General features: G+C 37.2%; 1 protein-coding gene across 3 annotated transcripts; it reads right to left on the bottom strand.

The window, feature by feature from the left end:
* Positions 1-1,775: 1,775 nt before the first annotated feature.
* LOC127806954 (uncharacterized) lies at positions 1,776-17,008 on the bottom strand. 3 transcript variants are annotated; one of them, XR_008024544.1, is made up of 6 exons: positions 16,841-17,008; positions 8,523-8,607; positions 6,612-6,725; positions 5,611-5,712; positions 5,399-5,511; positions 1,776-2,265 (listed from the first exon to the last, which is right to left on the bottom strand). XR_008024544.1 is itself a non-coding variant. In XM_052344581.1 (5 exons), exons 1-5 carry the CDS (start codon positions 16,942-16,944, stop codon positions 5,467-5,469), a joined length of 450 nt encoding a protein of 149 aa, XP_052200541.1. In that variant the 5' UTR covers positions 16,945-17,008; the 3' UTR covers positions 5,139-5,466. The 3 variants fall into 3 exon arrangements, 2 of the variants coding, with proteins under 2 accessions (XP_052200541.1, XP_052200542.1); XM_052344581.1 differs by lacking the exon at positions 1,776-2,265 and having other exon boundaries at positions 5,139-5,511; XM_052344582.1 differs by lacking the exons at positions 1,776-2,265; positions 16,841-17,008 and adding an exon at positions 16,667-16,798 and having other exon boundaries at positions 5,139-5,511.
* Positions 17,009-17,419: the final 411 nt, after the last annotated feature.

The raw sequence follows: 17,419 nt of genomic DNA on the forward strand, positions 1-17,419 counted from the left end.
GTACCACAGTATAATTCACATCAGGTTTCGTCCATTAACCCAGCTTTCTTTCTATCTTTCTTTCCTGGTTTCCTATGCATAAATAATGCTCGTTTACTTTTCGCTTTTGGCCTTACAGCCGAGCCGTGCCATGCCATGCCAGTGTTTGAATAATTGATGAGGAAACGTCCACGGCATTTCCAAGGGCGGCGCAGGAATTAATCACATCAGCCTAGTGCCCCCCCCCCCCCCCATGGCCCATCCGAAATTCAAAGTCATCCTTGTTTATCACATTCATTTCTAAATTTCTTGTTGGGTGGGGGGGGGAGAGCATGCTTTTGCTTGCGAGTTGCCGCTAGCCATATGGATAAACTTCACCAATCTGTCAATCTTAACGTATATCTAACGAAGAAGCTCATGCTTATCAATTTCTTCCTTCACTTTCTGCTTCTATTTATATATTATTAATAATACCCATCATAGACTTTGACTTAGACTTGTATACGGCAAAGAATTCGAGACGGGTTTCATTCAGTTTATAATATTAATATGAAGGTTTTTATATAGAATTACGACGTGATTGTTTGTCGCTAATAAACAAGTATTCTTTGAAAGCAATTTGATGGATTTCTTTGTTCTCTATTATAAGTTTTTAGATTTCTACTAATTTAAATAGTCTCGAGTGACTCTTTCCGCTCCCTCGTTTTCTTCTTTCTTTTCGTTCAAACACACTGCTTTTGAATTTGAGTTTGGAAATTAGGTTGTTGAGGAAAACATATAATATCGTGATTCAATCTTGAAAGTTGGATTGGGTTGGATTGGATTGGATTGGATTGGATTGGATTGGTAGTACAACTACAAACAACTTTGGAGTTTGAATGCGTTTTGTTTTGACAATTAGTATTTTACCCTTTCAGGTTTTTAATGGGCATGATGAAGAAGTAAACCTGAAATCTTCTCTAATTGGATTTCCAATTTTTGTCATTTTGTGTGGTGGTACTGGTGGGAACTAGAGGTGTTCATAAAAACTTAAATTGACCTTTGCTCTAAAAAATAAAATAAAATAAAATCTAAACTAATTTAAAATAATAAATCAAATCAACTTAATTACACCCACCCAATCAATAAACACTCCTAATTTGACCTTCAGGAAGCCATTTTTTAACTTCAGAAATGTTATTTAAATATTTTATAATGATATATATTTACATAAATATATTATATGATATGAAATATAATATATTAATAAATAAATATTTCAAAAAAAAGAAGAAGAAGCGAGTTTAGAGCACGCGAATAGCATTACGTTGTAACGTAGCCTAGCCATTTTTAAAAAAAAATGGGGGCAAACACGTACCAAAAGGACAGAGCTTGCCAATCAAAGGACTACATCTTATCCACCTTTACAGAGACATGGACATGCAGATGCAGTAGTGTGATAGGGACACTTGGAGAGACGTTATTGGACATTCCATTTCACGCTTTGGTTTGATAAAGTCGTGAGTGGCATAAAGGGCAGAAGAGCCCACCATAATCTTTTCAAAGATATAGCAGGGACACGAAGCAACCTTTCAAAAGAGACCAACACCAATATGTTGTGATATTTTTACAATTATAAAATATCCACAATTTCAAATAAATTGCAGGTTAATTTTACTAAAATCTATGTGGTAAAACCAAACTCAAATCTGCAAAAATACCAAACCTAAAACCATAAAAAGTTGAAATATATATAATGGTTTCATTTTAAATATAGCTCTTGATGAAAATACATAAAAAAATCCAAAATTTATGTAATCAACTCCCAACCTAATCAAACTTATGAGGGGAAGAGAAAAAGACTTAATAAGTGCGAGAAATTTGATGGGTTGGGTTCATTGGACTGACCAACTCCTTGGATTATTAATAATAAATCACAAGTGTGTGTATGGCTTATCTCCACAAGTCTTTTTTTTTTTTTTTGTGGGTTGGGATTGAGCAATGCTTTTTCCTAGGAAGCTGCTTCCATGGATGAACCACGGAAGAACATATGTACAGAGAGCTGAATTGACATCAAATTGATCCAATCCTTTTCTTTTCTTCTCATCTATTCTCTTCTTATTTAATTATTATTACTAATAATCATTCTTTAGCCTCCAAGGAATTGCTAGCTAGAGAGGCGCCAGGATAACGACACCTTCCACCGGTCCTCCATTGTGTGCCCCGTTTTCCATCACTACTTCTCCCACATCTACATTGACACAGTCTCATTCAATGGATTTGGAAGCTGCCCCTGCACCTAATTTCCTGCACAGCGACGCCACAATAAAAAATTTATATCTTCATCGTCGTGTGAGAAAATACCTTATCTAAGTCAGCAACACGATTTGAACAACGTTTTTACTTTGAAAGAAAATAAAATAAGAAAACCCTCACAGTGACATAATTATTCTGATGATATTTTCTGTGCGAGGTTCTGTCGAGAAAATCACGGGAGGAAAATAAAATTTCATGGATTTAGTGATAATAGCATTGAGAAAAGCGACACATCAAGGAACTTTAATGAAGCGAATATATCAATTGCAATTCTTATGTTAGAGATGTTGGCAACTAACCCAACTTATATTTAAACAAAAAGACAAAGCTTCAAGGAAAAAAAAAAAAAAAAAACCCAGGCCTTATCTGTGAATACGGTTCTTTTTCTATGGTAGGTGAGAAGGGCAGCTCAAATGTCTAATCCCTGCAGGGTACAAACTTAAAAAATCACCAATTATTTGTTGTTGAGACTTCTAGTTATAGCCTCCTTTAAGGAGGCTTGGAAAGGCATCATACCATAGCAACTGCCTGCATATTTTGAAAAGGAACACGCATATGTTGTACGAAAATATTTTATAGTGTCATTTTTTTATTTTTAAAATATTTTTTATTTTTATTTTGAATCTTATTTATGTTTATTTTAAAAAAAAATATATCTATTTCTACATTTTTATTTCTTATCGAAAACGTTTCTTGTTTTCATTTCCATACAAGATACTACTCGCACGCATTCTAGACATCCAATGTCAAATGCAATGTGGAATAATATAAAATATTTAAAATTATTATCAATTGAACATAATAATAAATTTATTATCTAAAAATGTTATTGCCAATTACTTGAATTCTATTGGAAACAAAATAATCAGAGAGTGCATGAAAATTCTTACACAAATATTTCAATACTTAAATTTAAAAACTAGAGATTTGAATATCGTATTAAAATCAATATCAAAGACGAATTTTTTTTAGAATGAAATCTCTTCTATTTATAGAAAAGTATAGAGCTTTCTCAAATATCATAAAATTAAGATTCTATACATTATTCTAATATTTTAAGATTCACTAACTTTAAGATTTTTAAGAATAACATTTATCCTAATATTTTAAAATTTACTAGAATTAAGATTTTTATAACTAATATTTATTTTTTCTTATAACTCTAATTTTTTTTAATATCAAAATTATCCTATTTCAATTTGTTCAACACCCCCGAGAAAATTATACTTTTTTTAATCTAAAAATTATTTTAAACTTCTAAAATTTTTAATCTTTTAATAAATTTTAATCTATGAGACATCAAAAATGTTTCCTCATCATCTCATATTTTGATTTTCCATCAATTTCCTTGCAGTACCAGTCTGATGGATCTGTCCAAATTCAAAGCACAGCTTTCAAGTTTGGATGACTGCAACAATCGGTAGGTTTGGCAGTAAATGTTTACCTATGTCTTTGCATTTCACTTCACCAGAGAGAGAGAAAGAGAGAGAGAGAGAGCTATGTCTTTGCATTTCACTTCACCAGAGAGAGAGAAAGAGAGAGAGAGAGAGAGAGAGCGCTATTTCCTGCAGCTAGAAGATAAGGTTCCTTCCATTTTCAATTCCACAAAGGAAGACAAGAGACCTTCCTTGTCCCTCTTTACCACTAAGAAACATGAACCTCTATCTGTTAAGGTCTAAAATTTTTTCTGCTTCATTATCTAGATGGGTATTTCACCTCTATTCTAATATTGTTTATGCCAACCCTTGAACCTCTTTGTCTAACTTCCAAGGCCAACAAATCAACAGAGCAGAGCTGGTCTCAGCGGTTATCTGTCTTTGAGGATTAGGTGAAGGCCCAATAAAATAGGAAATATCAAGGTTAGTCATTAAGAAAGTTTAGTACGACTAGACTAGGCTAGGCTAGAAGGAATCTTCAAAGAATATGTCAACACACCTCATTTCTGGGAAAATATGTTGGTATATTCTTAAACTCTGAAGGTATATCATGGAAGATATATACAACAGAAGAAACAAACTAGCAATTGAATAAGAGAGAAAAAAGAACTGGATTTTGGCCTGATCCTGGCTTAAAAATGAAAGCCTAGGTTTCATGATCACATTAGTAGAGAGCAGGCTAAAAAAACCTAGCATCCATGCATTTAGTCCATAAGATCAATCATCTCCAACCAGTTGCTGCTACAGAATATGGATCTTACTAACGCAAAGCGGAATATATTGTAACAACTACAAAGCAAGAGTTATTTGACCACCAGTTTCCTAAAGGATTGGGCCATAATGTTGTTTTAGACTACTAAAAGGGGAAGAATTGACATGAGTTATTGTAACTGTAAAACTGAAGTTATTAGTCGCTGTACAGTCACCAGATTATGACTAACGAATCCCATAAATGGGGTGCCTGTAATAACCTCTCATTAGTTAGCTTCAAATTTTATGAAGCCCCCCTTGGTGAACCGGAGAATTTCAGAAGTGACAAGCATATAGTATCACCACATTAGCTTTTATGAAGCCTCCCTTTGGATTAATGGGATAATGAAATAATTAAGGTAGAAGGGGCAATCTCGTTCCAATTAGCTTTTATAAGGGTATTGGTTGCATATTTTCAAAAGGTATAAATTGAATTTGTTACGTTATAAGCATGGCAGATCAATTGAGCCATAGTGTGGATGGAGTGGAGTGTTGCTATAAAAACTATGCCTAATAATTCCAAAATCCTGTAAAAACCTTTATGAGTAATTTCTGCTGAAGTTCATAGCCAACCTTTCCACTCTACACATTCCTAAATAATCAAACGGGGTAAAAAGCATAGGATATATTTGAGCCATCACCATAATATGAAATTGATTGTCAGAGGATACTGCCTCATTAAGCTTCAATTCCCCACTTCCACAAAAAAGAAAAAGTGAGAAGGAATTTTATTATGATTAGAGGTGTTCTTTTTCAATCAGTCCAGGGCAAAAATAAAGAAAGAAAAAGAAAGCAAGAAAAATTCTACCAAGTCAAGAAGTCATACAATTCTTTCTTTTTTTTTTTTTTTTTTTTTGTTGTTGTCGTCGAGATAAGCCATGCAATTCATAAGGTACAATCAATTGTATACAAGGGAAAAAATATTCTAAAGATCTTACTTCTTCAATTTCAAAGAATGATTCATGTATATAGTTCCTTCCAAGTCTCCTTAATGCCACAAGGACGACTATCTGATAACAAAATGGACAATGGCTCTCCAATACCCAGCCAACTGTTCAGAAGAAACAGAGCGAGAAGTAAATAGGTAGTAGAGTCTTAGCATCTTCAAGGTAAAACATAGAATCCTAAGCATGCAAGACACTGGCCATACCTGAGACAGAATACCATTTCCAGTCTGGCCTTCAATGACTAAGCCTGCTGTAAGACCAATCATAGCCCATGCTCCATTAATTGCTTCAATCTGGCGTCTTCTCTGCAATAAAAATTGTATACCAGCAAACAACATGAATATCCTGAAGTACTAAAAGAAAAAAGACAGAAACATCATGCTATAATCGTATTAAACAAGTGCAGTTTTAATGATAATCCATCAGTAAGTCCAGTTCCCACTGAGCGTGCATTTGATTTCAAGAACAAATGGAATCCCTAGTGGGACAAGATAGTGTGTTTGAGGATGCCTGAAGTACACATTATTGACCATAGCATTTCATTTCAGCAGTTCATTTCGTTGGCAATTTCCAACTCTATTGATGCACTAAAGTATAAACAAATCAAAGATCCTAAAACCTTATCATATAAAATGAAATCCACATATAAACAAAAAAAAAAAAAAAAACAGAAATTTTATATCCAAAATGAAATTAATATATCCTACATGAAACACCAACCCTGCCTAAGGCAAATTAGGTTCACTAGAGTTTTACCATCACCTCGAGGTTCATTTTATTCCCCAAATACTCCTATTTCCTAACCTAAACTGTTATGATTGATTGAATACACTGTACTAATTACAGGATTTGAAAAACCAAAAATTCAGGGTTGTAGACTCATTCAATCTAGCTAAGGAGAGATGGGGCCAAGCTCATCAAAGAGGTAAGTTCATTCTGATTGAAACATCAACTTGCCAGAACAATTTAGAACAAATTTACACACCCAAAACTTATGATCAGTGACTCTGGACATTCAATGATTCTAACGCTAATTGCTGAGAAAACTTTATAACTCCAGGCTCATGTTCTGGGTGACATCAATAGTTTGTTGCCCAAGATAGGATGAAAGCAAGTCATTTTATTTCCAATATCCTGATGTACAAGGTAGCCTACTATCTACAAACATCACTTAGAGCTTTAACATCAAGGAAAATATTCTCACTTTTAGTTTCTGTTTTGCTTTAATTTCTGCCATTTGTTTGGCAGCTAGCCTCTTGGCTTCCAGTGGATCAACCATAATCACCTTTTTGACTGAATCACCCTTCCCGGGAGACACCTACATGATATAGAAGAAACAAATAAGTAAAATTGATATAAGTGGCATCAGGGTCCACAATGAAACAGAAGACTTGATAAAAAAGCATATATAGCAAACCCGTCAAACAAGGCATTCATTCAAACATACAAGAAAGGACAATATATAAGAGAAAACTGCAACTTCCTAATATTCTCATGACTTGAAATTTCTGAAGGGTCCAGTTCAGATGCTTTTGGTGTGGTTTAAGCCTTTAAGGTTAGGCTTTGATAATGGTCAAAGATAAGCCCTTTCTCATATCCCAACGTTAAATAAATAACTTTCTCTTATGAGTAATGGTATTCAGCGATCTGGTCTTAGTTTCATACCAGTAAAACGTCATTGAGTACACATGTATAGTTCTGAGTCTCACTCTCACTAGTGAAAAGAAATTCTATTATTTTTCCCAGTATGCTGTTATGCTTTAATGTGGGAGTGGGACTATAAACTTGCTATGCCTCTTAAATCTTCATATATCATATGGAATAATCCCAAAAGTTCTATATGAAACCATATATAACTATCTTAAGAGTGTTCTTTAAATTTTATTGGATATAGATGACTAGAACTTTTGGAGTAGAGAAAAAACCATCATCCATGCATGTCAATTGATGTGCACCCTTATTTTGAGAGCATAGTTGTCAAAGGCTCAAGGCATGCAGAAGTGCAATAATGCTTAGAGCCTAAGGGCATGGTGCGCGCATTTATTAGATAGCTAGTAGGATGTTTTTATTGTTTTCTTAAATTTCTTTTAATTGTTTTCTTATCTATTACTAGTAGATTTTAACAAGCCCGTCAAAAAATGAAAACAAAAAACTTTTGAAATAAGCACAAAAGGCATGGCCTTTGCTCCTTAGGGTATAAGGCACACACCTCATAGAGCGAGAGCGAGGCTCCCTCAGCTGAGCCTTGAGCCTAAGCGTGTATAGGGGCACTATTGACAACTATTTCTGGGAGGTTCTAGGGGTGGCAAGATGAAATAAAAGGCATTAAACAATAGAATGGAAAAAATCTCATCATATCATTCTGTAACAAAGACTTGTTCTCTTGATTAGCATAGAAGTCAAGGGAGAAAGAGTGGGCTTGGTTTTCATTTAATCTCAAGATGGTTTCCCTTTGCTCATAAAAAAGAATGAAGTAGAAGATTAAACAAACATGCTAAAACTACAGATGGACAACAGATTATGATAAAACTCTAAATAGATGTGCTATTGTTCTCTGCAAATCGTCAACGGAAAAGAAAGAGCCCTCTCTACCAACATGAACCTCAGGGCTAGGGCAAATGTTATCTAGTGTATTCTCTTTTATCCTTTGAAATTCTCCACAACCACAACAATTAGAAGCTTAATCTCACTAGGTGAACTCCGCTACATGAATTCCATTTTTTTTTTTTGGATCAGTGTGGAGAAGATATTTTATCTGTATTGGTTCCAAAAGTACTGGTGGGTCAGAGGAAGCAAGTGTAAAGGGATACAGCAACAAGAGCACTCTGCATGTTAACTGTGAATAGTAGGTTATAGAATGGTGGCAAAAATTTCCCAATATCTGTACAAAGCTGATTTCAGCATTTAAGTTACAAAAAACCTGAGGAAAAAAGTTCATAAGGATGTGTAGTTTTAATGAAGAATTTGATACAAAATCCATTACCCATAAGGCAGTGATATTTTACTACATGATATTCATCGAATAAATCCTAATCACATACCTAAAAAAATCTTTCAGCATATTCAAACCAAATATATTGGCATTTTACATGTGGAAGCCTTTGGTAATGCATACATTAGGATTTGCCAAGACACGAAATGCTTGGCTCTTTGTTCTATGGGTGAGCAATTTTGTCTCCTCATTGCTTCTCAATCCCCACCTAGAAAGGAAGAAAGTTCAAAGCAAAAGAAATAAGTTACCATACAAAGAAAGCTTACCATAAAAATTGCATTTTCTACAAAGAAGTTTCATAGATACAAAGGTACATGATTTGACAGCATTTTCAGAAACTATTTCATTATTAACTGATGATCACACAAGGCCAATCCCTATACTGTTTTACTCTTTAATGTGCCTTCATGCAATTATTTATAGTACATTTTTCAAGACATCTTTATAGCTCCAGAAATACATAAATTGATGCCATTTTGTAAATTAGTTCACAATCATTATCTAATGATTGTACAAGGCCACAATTGATGTTATTGTACTCGTTTAACTCATCATCTTAAGTAATGTCTTAAAATACAGGTTTGTGCGGTATAATCCTCTCGAAGTGTCCTGCATTCAATATCAATCCTTACAATCAATGAGTTTAGTTCGTGTAACATTCCATTCCTCCATAGTATTAACATAGAATAACATATTTTCTAGATTATATCTTGATTATAAGGCCCCTGGAACCCCTATTAAGCCCTATAACCCCCGCAGCCTTACCTCTATGTCATGAGAAGAGCCTCTCTGAAGCTTATTTTTAAATTTCTATTGTTGCTTTTTACTGCTTATGTTGCTGTAATTCCTTAGATAGTAATAGCCTCTTTATTTTAAAGCTGTAAGTTCTAGAAGAAGGTAGTTATTGCCATGTGCAAAGATGATTAGGGAATCTCAAGTTTGTTAGAGGAGTAGAGCCCACCCTGGCAAGAGAATCTCTCCTCCCAGACGCTGGTGTGTATCTTCCTACTCAAGCAAGGGAAGAGACATGAATGAAAATCAGAATTCTTACTACTCTCTCCTCCAATTCTCAGTTTTCTCCCGTTCTTCTCTCTTTGTTCGCTCTTGTCCTTCTTCTTCTATCTGTCACTGCTCTTTGTTCAGTCTTGAGTTCTCCTAATTCATATCTGAATTGGGAGGAAGAGTGTTGTCAAGCTAGGTCGTGACAATTTTGGTATCAGAGTATCTGTTCTTGGCTGAAGCTGTCAAATTGGTGATGGCGAAAGGGACCTGCATGAAGAATTTTGAGACATAGTTGCAGCAAGTCAGCTCAATTGTGTCGGATTTCCAAAGAAGGATTGACCAACTGGAGATCCAAGGAGAAAGGGACCATGAGGCGATCTTGGCGATGGATCGCAAGATGGAAGGTACGTTGGAAGGGATGAAACAGAGATTGGAAGGGTCCATGGCGAGGTTGTGGGAAGACATGGGGGCGCAGATGCAGTAGTTTATGCTCATGTTCACTCGCCAAAACCATGTAAGAATGGCTCCTGACTTCCCTCCACGCGAAAGGGATGATCTCATTTTACCGAGAAATAGAATGAATAGAAGGGAAGGAACTTTAGAGATTGAGATAGAGCCTGAAGAAGGATTGGAGGGAGTTATGGGTAGAGAAAGGAATGAGCAGCCTCATGGCCACCCTCTGGGGTTACCCATGCCCTGGATGGAGATACCAATGTTTGAAGGAACTAACCCCCGGTGGTGGTCAAGGAAATGCGAAAGGATGTTCAAATGGCACAACATACCCAGAGGACAGAGAGTGTTGCTGGCCGCCGCTTACTTCAATGAAGCAGTGAATGCATGGTTTCAAAGGTGCCTTAGTGTGAGGGAGGATTACACATGGGGAGAGTTCTCTGAAAAATTGTGTGAGCAATTTGGGGAGAGGAGTATGGTGGATACGATAGAAGAGTTTAATAAGCTTAAACAAACAGGGAGCGTTGAGGCTTATTTACAGAAGTTTAAAGAACTAAGATTGTTTATGATATGCCACAACCCTCATTTGTCATAGGCTTATTTTGTGTCAACCTTTTTGAGTAGCCTGAATAATGAATTACGACCAATGATCAAAATGATGAGGCTGAGGACATTCGAGCAAGTCTCTAAAAGTGCTCGATTACAGGAAATGTCTGTAGAGGCACTGATGAAGAAATAAAGGCAACAATAGAGAGGGGTAGCTCTAGAGATAAACCCTATTGGGGGAAAAAGTTACCACTCGAATATAGCAAGAGGTAACCAAAGGGTGAAGAGTGTAGGCGAATCGAGCTCAGTTCCTTATGGGGAGCAATTAAGGGAACAAATGAGGTTGGCCAGCCTTTGCTTCCGATGTGGTGACAAATACCACCCAGGGTAATCCTATAAGAAGCAGATTCTCTTGTTAGAAGGGGATGAAAAGGAGAACCTAGAAGAGGAAATAGAAGGAGACGGCAGGGAGATTAGGGCAGAGGACAATGGAGAGATCTCCCTTCACGACTTGAAGGGAGTAACTAACAACAAGATCATCAAGGTGGAGGGGCACTTTAAGGGCAAGGATCTCATGATCTTAATAGATAGTGGGAGTACTCACAGCTTTCTAGATGAAAGCACAACAAAGAGGCTGAAGTGCCAACTAACAGGGACTCAACTTTTGAGTGTGAAGGGGCTAACGGCTAATAGGTGTTGAGCAAATCGGCCTGCAATGGCTTTTGCTGGGAGATGCAAGGAGAAAAATTCGAAACAAATCTGAGACTACTGCAGCTTAGTGGCTGTGATGTGGTTTTAGGAGTGGATTAGATGAAAGGGGTTAGCCCCATCAGTTTTAATTTTAATTGGATGGAAGTATCCTTTGAGAAGGAGGGAAGGAAGATGACATTATCCGAGGGAAAAGAGGTGGGGACGTGCAAAATGATATCGGGGAAGAGATTGCAGAGGATGATTAAAGGGAAATAGGGACAGTTGGCACACCTCTTTTCGATTGTGGCAACTGAGGAGGTACAAGGAGATCTAGCACTGCAAGGGGAGATATACCTAACGGTGAGCGCACCCCAAGGGATGCCCGATCAGGTACATCATTTAAACCTCCTTAACAAACTATTGGTAGAGTATGAGGATCTCTTCTTTGAACCCTAATCACTTCCCCCTACCCAAATGCATGACCACTCTATTAACTTAAAACCACACACTGAGCCTGTTAACATCAGAACTTACCGTTACCCTCCGCTCCAGAAAAATGAAATCGAAAAAATGGTAAGGGAAATGTTACAACAAGCCATCATTAGACCAAGCCAAAGTCCCTTTGCTTCCCCCGTCCTATTAGTTAAAAAGAAAGATGGGATATTGCAGTTTTGTGTGGATTACCGCCAATTAAATGCTATAACCATCAAAGATAAATTCTCTATACCCTTGGTAGAAGATCTCTTGGATGAACTACACAATGTTCAATTCTTTTCTAAGCTTGACTTATGCTCGGGTTACCATCAAATTAGGATAAAACCCGAGGATATCCACAAAATAGCCTTTAGAACTCATCATGGGCACTTTGAATTCTTGGTGATGCCATTTGGGCTCACTAATGCCCCAACCACTTTTCAATTTCTCATGAATAGAATTTTTGAATCCTATCTTCGAAAGCTTATATTGGTATTCTTTGATGACATACTCATTTATAGCCCTTTCTTTGAACTACATCTACTTCACCTTAGAACTACTCTTGACATCCTCCGATCCCACCAGCTATTTATTAAAAAATCTAAGTGTGCATTTGGTCAAGGGCAAGTGGAATATTTGTGGCACATTATATCACAAGGAGGAGTGAGTACTGACCCCCAAAAGGTGGAGGCCATGGTGTCCTAGCCGAGGCCAAATTCGATGAGAGCTTTAAGAGGATTTTTGGGGTTAACAGGGTATTACCGTTGATTTGTGAAGAACTATGGGATAATTAGCAAGCCCTTAACTAAATTGTTGAAGAAATGAGGTTTTAGTTGGGAACCAAAGGCAGAAGAAGCCATGAGCAAGGTACTAGTTTTGGGACTGCCAGATTTCGATAAGGCCTTTATCCTGGAAACAGATGCAAGTGAACCTGGAATAGGGGTGGTTTTGGTATAGGAGGGGAGGCCTCTAGTGTTCCTAAGTCAAGTGTTGGGTCCTAAACACTCAAGACTCAGCATATATGAGAAGGAGTTCCTAGTTGTATTGATGGTTGTCGACAAGTGGAGGCACTATTTAAAGGGAGGAAAATTTATAATCAAGACTGACCATGAGAGTTTGAAGTTCTTATTACAACAAAGGCTTCAAACAGAGCTGCAGAGGAAAGGAATGGCCAAACTCATGGGGTTGGACTACATTACACAGTACAAAAAGGGAAAAGAAAATATAGCTGTCGATGCACTCTCAAGGTGCCATGAAGAGGGGAGTTTTGCAGCCACGACAGAAGTGGTGCCCCAGTGGTATCGAGAGGTGATTGACAGTTATGAAGGAGACGAGAAGCTTAAGCCCTTGTTGGAAGGATTAACGGTAGGAGTCGACGTGGGGAATGGGTATACTTTAAACAAAGGGATGCTGAGATACCAGGGAAGAGTTGTGATTAGGGATAAGGCAAACCTAAAGAGGAAGATATTTCAGGCCTTACATGAATCACCCATGGGGGGGCTTTCAGGGGAGCAAAACACGTACTTGAGGGTGAAGCGGGTTTTTTATTGGTTGAGAATGAAATCAGAGATTAAGGAGCTAGTGCGAGCATGTGACATCTGTAAAAGATGCAAGTTAGAAACAGTAGCCTACCCTGGGCTACTACAACCCTTGCCTATTCCCGAACAAGCCTGGTTAAGTGTATCTATGGACTTTGTGGAAGAATTGCCGAAGTCAGAAAGCAGGGATAACATCCTAGTAGTGGTAGATAGACTGACTAAGTTTGCCAATTTCATAGGATTAACTCACCCCTACACAGCTCAAGAGGTGGCAAGGGCCTTCTTGGACTGGGTGGTTAAATTACATGGGACTCCCAAGACCAAAATTTCAGATAGAGACCGGATTTTTACCAGCATGATGTGGCAGGAATTGATGAGGTCACTGGGAACAAAGCTGAGCACATCAATTGCTCATCGCCTTCAAACGAATAGCCAGACCGAGAGGGTGAACCACAGTCTTGAGACCTATCTAAGATGCATCTGCCTAATGCAGCCTAAGGAATAACACAAATGGCTGGCCTTGGCCTAGTGGTGTGATACAATACTTCCCACCACTCCTCCATTAAGATGACCCCATTTGAGGCCTTATTTGGATAGCAGCCGCCTGTCCTGCCTGCGGTAAGTGAAGAATCCAGGGTAGTTTTGGTAGACGATTACTTGCAACGAAGGAGAGAGGTGACACAATGGCTGAAGCAAGAATTGGCCTTAGCTCAGAATCACATGAAGCAGTTTGCAGACAGGAAGAGAAGCGAACGAGAGTTTGAAGTGGGAAGTGAATTATACTTGAGGTTGAGGTACCCTCACCTTAAGTCCATTACATGAGGAAGGGCAACCAAGCTCAGTCTTAAGTACCATGGGCCATTTCCTATCGAAGCCAAGGTGGGGAAGGTGGCATATTGACTGAGGTTGCCCGCAAGGTCACTCATTCACGGTGTATTTCATGTTTCGCTCCTTAAGAAGGAAGTGAGAGAACAACCAGTGAGTGTTGCTCTACCCCTCATTCCTATGAAGGCTGGACAAACAGTGGAACTCGAAGTTATTTTGGAGTGGAGAGTGATATACAAACATGGGGCTCCCCTCATTCAAGTGTTCGGCAGGGAAAACCCTTGGAAGACAGCACCTGGGAGTACCTACTGGATCTTCTCAAATAGTTTCCAAGAGCGGCTGGCCTCCTTAACATTTCTGGAGGACAAGCAAACGATTCAGGCGGGGGGAAATGTCACGAGAAGAGTCACTTCGAAGCTTATTTTTAAATTTCTATTGTTGCTATTTATTGCTTATGTTGTTGTAATTCCTTAGATAGTAATAGCCTCTTTATTTTACTGTTGTAAGTTCTAGAAGAAGGTAGTTATTGCCATGTGTAGAGATGGTTAGGGAATCTCAAGTTTGTAAGAGTAGGGCCCACCCTGGCAGGAGAATCTCTCCTCCCAGATGCTGGTGTATATCTTCCTACTCGAGCAAGAGAAGAGACATGAATGACAATCAGAATTCTTACTACTCTCTCCTCCAATTCTCAGTTTTCTCCCGTGCTTCACTCTCTGTTCTCTCTCTCATTCTTCTCTCTGTTCGCTCTCGTCCTTCTTCTTCTATATGTCACTGCTCTCTATTCGGTCTTGGGTTCTCCTAATTCATATATGAATTGGGAGGAAGAGTGTTATTAGGCTAGGCCGTGACACTCTATCCATGGCCCTATCCTCTCTAAGGCTACTATATCTTATGTCATGTTTAAGGGGTCCCCACCAAGTTTTCTTTAATCTTCCTCTTGCTACAAACATCCTCCATTTCATCCACTGTTTTGCTACATGAATTAGTCACTTCTAAACCAATTCATAATTTCTTATAGAGGGAAGAGCAGAGAGCAGAGAGTGGCGGGTGGGGGGCTCACTAGTGCAAAACTTCTCGCCTTGCTATCAACCTCATGCTTTGTGGAAAACCTTACTATGCTAAGGGGTCAAACGATTTTTTACCAAACACCAACTTCATAATTAATCATTAATGATCTTAATATTTATTTGGTATTATTACCATGAGTTGTGGCCTTCTCATACCAATATCATAGTCTATAGTGATATATTATGAAATGCATTTTCTGAATTTACCATTGTTAGATCCATGCATATATGAATCAAATTGCCACCCACAAAACCAAAAGCATCTAGTTCATGCAAGTCATTTGAGAATTTAATAATTTGAATCCTTTGAGAATTTTTGATCTCCTTAAAACTCTTTGTAAGTAATCCATGATTACATATAAGGAAATCATATCCCCTTAACAACCTTAACCAACAGTTTTTTCAGCATGGATGAACTACAAGAATTTATACCTTTAAATGGAAGATCCAACCTTTTTCGTAGTTAAATCTGCCAATTGGTTCAAATCTTAGTTTGGGATTTTGATAATATGGCAGGGTTAAAAAAATTGAATTATGGAAGATTAAACTCTGGCTAATTGATTCAAATCTTAGGCTGGGGATCTTGAAAATACAACATGGACCAACAATTGAATAAATCTGTTACTTTCATTATACAAGAAAATTTCTCACTTAATTCTTTGATGTTGCAAGAAAAAAATTCTTAGTCCCAAATAGGTTTTGCATGATGTTGTATTACATGCACTTGTATATATATGCATTGGATAAAGGCATGTGTCTGGGCATTAGACCCTATGATAAAAAATAACAGGATGCAGTTGGGTAGTTCAAATCTTAGTCTATTTTCTTGTTAAAATGGTATTTCTAAGGTACACCTTTATTAATGGAAGAATTTTGCTGTGTGCATGGCCAATTATGTTGGTCCAAGATATCAAGCTCTTGTATCCATTTCCATACATGCATTCATGGGTTATTCTGGTGCATTAGGTTGGTTAAAAACTTAAATGAGTGGCTAGATGAGAAAATTAGATGAATAGAGGACCCAAAAGTGAGATAGAAGAGAAATTACATAAGTAATAAGTTTATTCATTCATTTTAACTAAATCCGTCTTGTTTTCAAGCCCTATTATGAGTCTCATGAAGGGGCAAAGTTTCCCCATTAGCATTTGCCTTTGATTGTTTCCCTTTCCCTTTCTAGCTAAACCAGAGTGTCTTTAAAAGTTGGAGATCCGCATTTATCGTAATCCTTTAACAATTGGATTTCAGTATTGAGTTTAAAACTCCAGTTTAGATACAACTTTTTGGTTCTGGACATAGTTTTAGCTCCTGGTATCCCCAAAGCTTCACAAATATTGTTCAATCAAATTTTCAAAGAGAAACACCCCGCACCCATCCTATAGAATTAGAAATGTAGGGATTATTGAAGTAGAACTTTTTAAATTAGCACTCTATCAGTTGAATCTCGAATGCCACAACCATAGATAGACATCCATATCATATTCTTCTGGACAGTAAAAATCTTGGACAAGGAAAATTGAAGTAATTGACTTTCTCTAGCTCAGGAAAACAATAATTTTGGCCACATAAACCATCAATTATTTGGCATCAAAGTAATCGAAGCTACAAGCATTAAGGTAATTCCAACCCAATTTAATATCCTAAACATCTAGGAATCCAACCAGAAAAATAGCACAACCAAGTCATAAACCGCGCGCAAAAGTAGGAAAGAGAAGACCCGTCTTTTCTTTTCCTTTATCATCGTCGAATCCAACCAGAAAAATCAAGAAAACACCCAAAAACGGGAGAGGAACATTACTAGCAAAACTGGGAATTCAGAGGACTGTCGAGTCGAGTGTATGATTTAACTCACTTGCATTTGAATACACTTGCAGGGTGATGATTGGAGAACGAAGAGTGTGGTGTGTAGAAGCTCAGACCGCTGCTGATCGTAGGAATTGCGGATGAAGACGCCATTCTCTCTCTATCTCTCTCTCTCTCTCGATGCCGCTTGCTATTCACCAATTGGAGATGCGCGCCAGGCCACAAATACGCAATCTGTTTTCTTTTCCAGTTTCTTCCAGAAATTCGCATATTCTGTCTTTCTTTTTTTTTATTTATTTTTTCTCTTCTTCTTTTCTTGATTAAATAATTTAAGGAGAAAATGACAGATTTAGTATAGTTATAATAATGTTTAATGCCACATTCTCTTAAAATCTAGGTATATACACATAATAATGACGTTATAAATATTATAATTTTTGCATGATAAAATAAAAAGAATGTCACAAATCTAATTTGATTCTTGTATTGTATATTAATGTCCATTCTAGTACTTATTATGTAATATCTCGGTAATTTGAAAATAATTAATGATTATTAATTTAATTGGGAATAGTTGAAAATGATTAATTAAAATTGGGAGGGGTTCATTATTAATAATTATTGTATT

This window comes from Diospyros lotus, chromosome 7 (genome assembly GCF_014633365.1).
Source record: "Diospyros lotus cultivar Yz01 chromosome 7, ASM1463336v1, whole genome shotgun sequence".
Classification (NCBI taxonomy): domain Eukaryota; kingdom Viridiplantae; phylum Streptophyta; class Magnoliopsida; order Ericales; family Ebenaceae; genus Diospyros; species Diospyros lotus.

Bases quoted from the DNA above. Each gene is read 5' to 3' on its own strand.
- LOC127806954 (XM_052344581.1), bottom strand. From the start codon at position 16,944: ATGGCGTCTTCATCCGCAATTCCTACGATCAGCAGCGGTCTGAGCTTC. The intron at 5,713-6,611 runs GTGAGAATATTT...TTTTTATTGCAG, and splicing joins AAGCAAAACAGAAACTAAAA to AGAAGACGCCAGATTGAAGC. The intron at 5,512-5,610 runs GTATGGCCAGTG...TCTTCTGAACAG, and splicing joins GAAATGGTATTCTGTCTCAG to TTGGCTGGGTATTGGAGAGC.